This window comes from Pseudopipra pipra, unplaced genomic scaffold, assembly GCF_036250125.1.
Source record: "Pseudopipra pipra isolate bDixPip1 unplaced genomic scaffold, bDixPip1.hap1 HAP1_SCAFFOLD_496, whole genome shotgun sequence".
Taxonomy (NCBI): domain Eukaryota; kingdom Metazoa; phylum Chordata; class Aves; order Passeriformes; family Pipridae; genus Pseudopipra; species Pseudopipra pipra.
The window spans coordinates 22626-30712 of record NW_026990979.1 but is presented as its reverse complement, the minus strand read 5'-3'; the positions used below and the strand labels follow the sequence as shown (position 1 = coordinate 30712).

General features: G+C 56.0%; 1 protein-coding gene across 1 annotated transcript; it reads left to right on the top strand.

The window, feature by feature from the left end:
- Positions 1-5597: 5597 nt before the first annotated feature.
- On the top strand, positions 5598-7872 carry LOC135408513 (uncharacterized). Its single transcript, XM_064643638.1, has one exon. The coding sequence runs from the start codon at positions 5623-5625 to the stop codon at positions 7870-7872; it is 2250 nt and encodes a 749-aa protein (XP_064499708.1). The 5' UTR covers positions 5598-5622.
- Positions 7873-8087: the final 215 nt, after the last annotated feature.

Genomic DNA, 8087 nt, shown 5'->3' with positions numbered 1-8087 from the left:
CCCTCTCCTGCTGCCCCTCCAGCCCTGGGCACAACACAGGCAGTGCCAGGACACAGGGAAGGGCTCCCCACTGCCAGAGGGCAGCGTTAGGGGGGATACTGGGCAGGAATTAGGGTGGGCAGGCCCTGGCACAGGGTGCCCAGAGAAGCTGTGGCCGCCCCTGGATCCCTGGGAGTGTCCCAGGTTGGGCTGGACGGGGTTTGGAGCAACCTGGGATAGTGGGAGGGGTCCCTGCCCAGGGCAGGGGGTGGCACTGGGTGGGCTTTGAGGTCCCTCCCAACCCAAACCATCCTGGGATTCTGCAGTTCTGGCTCTGAGCTTTGACTTCTGAAACCAAGGGGATGAAAAGAAGGAAGAAAAGGGAACGATCCCAGAAATCAGGAGAGGGGAAGAAAAGGGAACGATCCCAGAAATCAGGAGAGGGGAAGAAAAGGGAACGATCCCAGAAATCAGGAGAGGGGAAGAAAAGGGAACAATCCCAGAAATCAGGAGAGGGGAAGAAAGGGAACGATCCCAGAAACCAGGAGAGGGGAAGAAAAGGGAACGATCCCAGAAACCAGGAGAGGGGAAGAAAAGGGAACGATCCCAGAAATCAAGAGAGGGGAAGAAAAGGGAACAATCCCAGAAATCAAGAGAGGGGAAGAAAAGGGAACAATCCCAGAAATCAAGAGAGGGGAAGAAAAGGGAACGATCCCAGAAATCAGGAGAGGGGAAGAAAAGGGAACATTCACAGAAATCAGGAGAGGGGAAGAAAAGGGAACAATCCCAGAAATCAAGAGAGGGGAAGAAAAGGGAACAATCCCAGAAATCAGGAGAGGAGAAGAAAAGGGAACGATCCCAGAAACCAGGAGAGGGGAAGAAAAGGGAACAATCCCAGAAATCAAGAGAGGGGGGAAGAAAAGGGAACAATCACAGAAATCAGGAGAGGGGAAGAAAAGGGAACAATCCCAGAAATCAGGAGAGGGGAAGAAAAGGGAACATTCACAGAAATCAGGAGAGGGGAAGAAAAGGGAACGATCCCAGAAATCAAGAGAGGGGAAGAAAAGGGAACATTCACAGAAACCAGGAGAGGGGAAGAAAAGGGAACGATCCCAGAAATCAGGAGAGGGGAAGAAAAGGGAACATTCACAGAAATCAGGAGAGGGGAAGAAAAGGGAACGATCCCAGAAATCAGGAGAGGGGAAGAAAAGGGAACGATCCCAGAAACCAGGAGAGGGGAAGAAAAGGGAACGATCTCAGAAACCAGGAGAGGAAACACCGAAGCAGGATTTAAGGAAAACAGGGTGCCATTAAAAGCTCTGCAGGAGGGGGTGGGTCTGAGGTGTCCTTGCAGGTTCCCACAGGGTCAGAAAAAGGAGACAAAACGTGGACAAAAGGGTGTGAGCTCCGGGATCCCGTGGTGTGCAGGGGGTTCCCATTTTTAGGCATCAGTGAGGCCTCAGCTGGCAGCAGGATCACCATTCCATGCTGGAGGATTTGGGAAGGCTCCAGCAAGGCAAGATCTGCCACCAGGGTTATTTTTAAAAGCCTCTTTTGTTGCCAGCCCTGCCCAGGGACCTGCCAGGAGCTTTTCCAGCACGAAGGGGGGATCAGCTGGAGGACTTGGCTCCTTCCTTCCCTGCCCCCCTTGTTTTTCCTGCCAGTCCCTGCCCCTCTCTGGGTTTGCAGCTTCTGTTTGCAGGGGGGGTTTGAGGTAACAAACCCTCTTTGTGGTGACAAACCCACTTTCAGGAGGGGTTTGGGGTGACAAACCCTCTTTCAGGGGGGTTTGAGGTGACAAACCCTCTTTGCAGGGGGGGTTTGGGGTGACAAACCCACTTTGAGGTGACAAACCCACTTTCAGGGGGGGTTTGGGGTGACAAACCCTCTTTCAGGAGGGGTTTGAGGTGACAAACCCTCTTTTCAGGGGGGGTTTGTGGTGTCAAACCCTCTTTGTGGTGACAAACCCACTTTGCAGGAGGGGTTTGGGGTGACAAACCCTCTTTCAGGGCAGGTTTATGGTGACAAACCCACTTTCAGGGGGGTTTGTGGGGACAAACCCTCTTTGCAGGGGGGTTGTGGTGACAAACCCACTTTTAGGGGGGTTTGAGGTGACAAACCCACTTTCAGGGGGGTTTGAGGTGAGGAACCCACTTTTCAGGCAGGTTTGTGGTAACAAACCCTCTTTGTGGTGACAAACCCACTTTCAGGGGGGTTTGAGGTGACAAACCCTCTTTCAGGAGGGGTTTGGGGTGACAAACCCACTTTCAGGGGGGGTTTGGGGTGACAAACCCACTTTGTGGTGACAAACCCTCTTTGCAGGGCAGGTTTGAGGTGTCAAACCCACTTTCAGGGGGGGTTTGAGGTGACAAACCCTCTTTCAGGGGGGGTTTGGGGTGACAAACCCACTTTGTGGTGACAAACCCACTTTCAGGGGGGGTTGAGGTGACAAACCCTCTTTTCAGGGGGGGTTTGAGGTGACAAACCCACTTTCAGGGGGGGTTTGTGGTGTCAAACCCTCTTTTCAGGGGGGGTTTGTGGGGACACTGCTGAGCTGAGCTCGTCAGGGGTTCACAGCCAGGACTTGGGGGGGGGATATCCCCCATTTTAGGGTTAATGTCAGAGACTTTGGGGTTAATATCCGAGATTTGGGGTTAATATCCGAGACTTTGGGGTTAATATCCGAGATTTGGGGTTAATATCTGAGACTTTGGGGTTAATATCCGAGACTTTGGGGTTAATATCCCGGACTGTAGGGTTGGTATCTGAGACTTCAGGGCTAACATTTGAGACTTTAGGGTTAATATTTGAGATTTTAGGGTTAACATTTGAGATTTTAGGGTTAATATTTGAGATTTTAGGGTTAATATCTGAGACTTTGGGGTTAATATCCGAGATTTGGGGTTAATATCCGAGACTTTGGGGTTAATATCCGAGACTTTGGGGTTAATATCCTGGACTGTAGGGTTGGTATCTGAGACTTCAGGGCTAAATTTGAGACTTTAGGGCTAATATTTGAGACTTCAGGGCTAACATTTGAGATCTTAGGGTTAATATTCAAGACTTTAGGGTTAACATTTGAGATTTTAGGGTTAATATTTGAGATTTTAGGGTTAATATCTGAGACTTTGGGGTTAATATCCGAGACTTTGGGGTTAATATCTGAGACTTTGGGGTTAATATCCGAGATTTGGAGTTAATATCCGAGACTTTGGGGTTAATATCCTGGACTGTAGGGTTGGTATCTGAGACTTCAGGGCTAACATTTGAGATTTTAGGGTTAACATTTGAGATTTTAGGGTTAATATTTGAGACTTCAGAGCTAACATTTGAGATTTTAGGGCTAACATTTGAGATTTTAGGGTTAACATTTGAGATTTTAGGGTTAATATTCGAGACTTTGGGGTTAACACTCAAGCCCTTTGGGTTGATATCTGAGACTCTGGGACAGGAAGGCCCCACCTGGGCTCTGCTCCATATGAGGGGGGGGGTTGAGGGGCACCCCAGGGGCTCCTAACTGAGGATAAATCCCGAGGAAACTGAGCTCCAGTGGGAAACCCTCCTGTGGGCACTGGGAGCAGCCGGAGGAGTTCCCTGCCCAGGATGTACCCCGGGGGTCTGGCAGGGAACAAACCTTGGCTGTGCCAGGCTCTGAGCCCTCCCTGGGCCGCTCGTGCCACGTCCCCCATTCCATGGAGCCTTTAATCCCTGGGGATTGTCCCTGCCCCTGCCACCTTCCCCATTCCACGGAGCCTTTAATCCCTGGGATCTCACCCTGCCCCTGCCACCTTCCCCATTCCACCGATCCTTTAATCCCTGGGATCTCACCCTGCCCCTGCCACCTTCCCCATTCCATGGAGCCTTTAATCCCTGGGATCTCACCCTGCCCCTGCCACCTTCCCCATTCCACGGAGCCTTTAATCCCTGGGATCTCACCCTGCCCCTGCCACCTTCCCCATTCCACCAATCCTTTAATCCCTGTTGGGGATCTCACCCTGCCCCTGCCACCTTCCCCATTCCACAGAACCTTTAATCCCCGGGATCTCACCCTGCCCCTGCCACCTTCCCCATTCCATGGAGCCTTTAATCCCTGGGATCTCACCCTGCCCCTGCCACCTTCCCCATTCCATGGAGCCTTTAATCCCTGGGGATTGTCCCTGCCCCTGCCACCTTCCCCATTCCACGGAGCCTTTAATCCCTGGGATCTCACCCTGCCCCTGCCACCTTCCCCATTCCACGGAGCCTTTAATCCCCGGGATCTCACCCTGCCCCTGCCACCTTCCCCATTCCATGGAGCCTCTAATCCCCGGGATCTCACCCTGCCCCTGCCACCTTCCCCATTCCACCAATCCTTTAATCCCTGTTGGGGATCTCACCCTGCCCCTGCCACCTTCCCCATTCCATGGAGCCTTTAATCCCTGTTGGGGATCTCACCCTGCCCCTGCCACCTTCCCCATTCCACCAGTCCTTTAATCCCTGTTGGGGATCTCACCCTGCCCCTGCCACCTTCCCCATTCCACCAATCCTTTAATCCCTGGGATCTCACCCTGCCCCTGCCACCTTCCCCATTCCACGGAGCCTTTAATCCCTGGGATCTCACCCTGCCCCTGCCACCTTCCCCATTCCACCAATCCTTTAATCCCTGGGATCTCACCCTGCCCCTGCCACCTTCCCCATTCCACCAGTCCTTTAATCCCTGTTGGGGATCTCACCCTGCCCCTGCCACGTCCCCCATTCCACCAATCCTTTAATCCCTGTTGGGGATCTCACCCTGCCCCTGCCACCTTCCCCATTCCATGGAGCCTCTAATCCCTGTTGGGGATCTCACCCTGCCCCTGCCACCTTCCCCATTCCACCAGTCCTTTAATCCCTGTTGGGGATCTCACCCTGCCCCTGCCACCTTCCCCATTCCATGGAGCCTCTAATCCCTGTTGGGGATCTCACCCTGCCCCTGCCACCTTCCCCATTCCACCGATCCTTTAATCCCTGGGATCTCACCCTGCCCCTGCCACCTTCCCCATTCCACCGATCCTTTAATCCCTGGGATCTCACCCTGCCCCTGCCACCTTCCCCATTCCATGGAGCCTTTAATCCCTGGGATCTCACCCGGCCCCTGCCACCTTCCCCATTCCACAGAGCCTTTAATCCCTGGGATCTCACCCTGCCCCTGCCACCTTCCCCATTCCACCGATCCTTTAATCCCTGGGATCTCACCCTGCCCCTGCCACCTTCCCCATTCCACCAATCCTTTAATCCCTGTTGGGGATCTCACCCTGCCCCTGCCACCTTCCCCATTCCACCAATCCTTTAATCCCTGGGATCTCACCCTGCCCCTGCCACCTTCCCCATTCCACAGAACCTTTAATCCCTGGGATCTCACCCTGCCCCTGCCACCTTCCCCATTCCACCAATCCTTTAATCCCTGTTGGGGATCTCACCCTGCCCCTGCCACCTTCCCCATTCCACCAATCCTTTAATCCCTGGGATCTCACCCTGCCCCTGCCACCTTCCCCATTCCACCAATCCTTTAATCCCTGGGATCTCACCCTGCCCCACAATCCCGGGCCTTGTTCTGCTGCTGGGGAGGGGGGGACGTCAGCCCTGGAGAGGGATCAGGCAGGAACACATCCCTTATCCCCATCCATGTTCTGCACGGGAATTCTGGCTGCAGCTCCTTTATCCCTGTCCATGTTCTCCATAGGAATTCTGGCTGCAGCTCCTTTATCCCTGTCTGTGTTCTCATTGGGAATTCTGGCTGCAGCTCCTCTATCCCTGTCACTGTTCTCCATAGGAATTCTGGCTGCTCCAGCTCCTTTATCCCTGTCCATGTTTTCCATAGGAATTCTGGCTGCAGCTCCTTCATCCCTGTCCCTGTTCTGCTCGGGAATTCTGGCTGCAGCTCTTTTATCCCTGTCCATGTTCTGCATAGGAATTCCTGGCTGCAGCTCCTTTATCCCCATCCATATTCCCCACAGGAATTCTGGCTGCAGCTCCTTTATCCCCATCCATATTCCCCACAGGAATTCTGGCTGCAGCTCCTTCATCCCTGTCCCTGTTCTGCTCGGGAATTCTGGCTCCAGCTCCTTTATCCCAGTCACTGTTCTCCATAGGAATTCTGGCTGCAGCTCCTTTATCCCCATCCATATTCCTCACAGGAATTCTGGCTGCAGCTCCTCTATCCCTGTCCATGTTCTGCACAGGAATTCCTGGCTGCAGCTCCTTTATTTCCATCAATATTCCTCCCAGGAATTCCAGTTGCAGCTCCTTTATCCCCATCCCTGTTCTGCACAGGAATTGCTGCCTGCAGCTCCTTTATCTCCATCCATATTCCCCCCAGGAATTCCAGTTGCAGCTCCTTTATCCCCATCACTGTTCCCCACAGGAATTCTGGCTGCAGCTCCTTTATCTCCATCCATATTCCCCCCAGGAATTCCAGTTGCAGCTCCTTTATCCCCATCCATATTCCCCCCAGGAATTCTGGCTGCAGCTCCTTTATCCCCATCCATAATCCCCCCAGGAATTCCAGTTGCAGCTCCTTTATCCCCATCCCTGTTCTGCACAGGAATTCCAGTTGCAGCTCCTTTATCCCCATCCATATTCCCCACAGGAATTGCTGCCTGCAGCTCCTTTATTCCCATCCATATTCCCCCCAGGAATTGCTGCCTGCAGCTCCTTTATCCCCATCCATGTTCTGCACAGGAATTCCATTTGCACCTCCTTTATCCCCATCCATATTCCCCCCAGGAATTCCAGTTGCAGCTCCTTTATCCCCATCCATATTCCTCACAGGAATTCTTGCCTGCAGCTCCTTTATCCCCATCCATGTTCCCCCCAGGAATTGCTGGTTGCAGCTCCTTTATCCCCATCCATATTCCCCCCAGGAATTCCGGTTGCAGCTCCTTTATCCCCATCCATATTCCTCACAGAGATTCCTGCCTGCAGCTCCCGTCTCCGCTCCCTGCTCCCTGCCGAGCCCCGGGCCGTGCCCTGGATCAGCTCCATGTCCCGCTGGACGCGGCCCCGGCAGCTCCGGGGCTGTTCCCGCTGCTCCCCCCTCCAGCCGCGCTCCAATCCCTGGCTCCGGCCGCCTCTTCTTCCCTTTCCTGCCTTTGTCCCGGCCCTTTGTGCTCCCCCTGCCTCTCCCGGGGGCTGCTGTTGTTGGCAGTGCCCGGACCTCGCAGCCAAGTCCCGCAGGCTCGAGCTCCCTCCGAGCCCCCTCTGAGCCCCCTCCGAGCCCCCTCCGAGCCCCCTCCATGTCCTCTCCGAGCCCTCTCCGTGCCCCCTCCGAGCCCCCTCCATGCCCCCTCCAAGCCCCCTCCGAACCCCCTCCATGTCCCCTCCGTGTCCCTTCCATGTCCCCTCCGTGTCCCCTCGGTGTCCCCTCCGTGTCCCTTCCATGTCCCCTCCATGTCCCCTCCATGTCCCCTCCGAGCCCCCTCCATGTCCCCTCTGTACCCCCTCCGTGCCCCCTCCGTGCCCCCTCCAAGCCCTCTCCGTGCCCCCTCCGAGCCCCCTCCGAGCCCCCTCTGTTCCCCCTCCATGTCCCCTCCGTGCCCCCTCCGTGTCCCCTCTGTGCCCCCTCCAAGCCCCCTCTGTGTCCCCTCCGAGCCCCCTCCAAACCCCCTCCATGTCCCCTCCGAGCCCCCTCCAAGCCCCCTCTGTGCCCCCTCCGAGCCCCCTCCGAGCCCCCTCTGTGCCCCCTTCGAGCCCCCTCCGAGCCCCCTCTGTGCCCCCTTCGAGCCCCCTCCGAGCCCCCTCCGAGCCCCCTCCGTGCCCCCTCTATGTCCCCTCTATGTCCCCTCCGTGCCCCCTCTGTTCCCCCTCCAAGCCCCCTCTGTGCCCCCTCCGAGCCCCCTCCGAGCCCCCTCTGTGCCCCCTTCGAGCCCCCTCTGAGCCCCCTTTGTCCCCCTCCATGTCCCCTCCATGTCCCCTCCGTGCCCCCTCTGTACCCCCTCCATGCCCCCTCCGTGCCCCCTCCATGCCCCCTCCATGTCCCCTCCGAGCCCCCTCCGTGCCCCCTCTGTGCCCCCTCCGAGCCCTCTCTATGCCCCCTCCGAGCCCCCTCTGTTCCCCCTCTGAGCCCCCTCTGAGCCCCCTCCGTGCCCCCT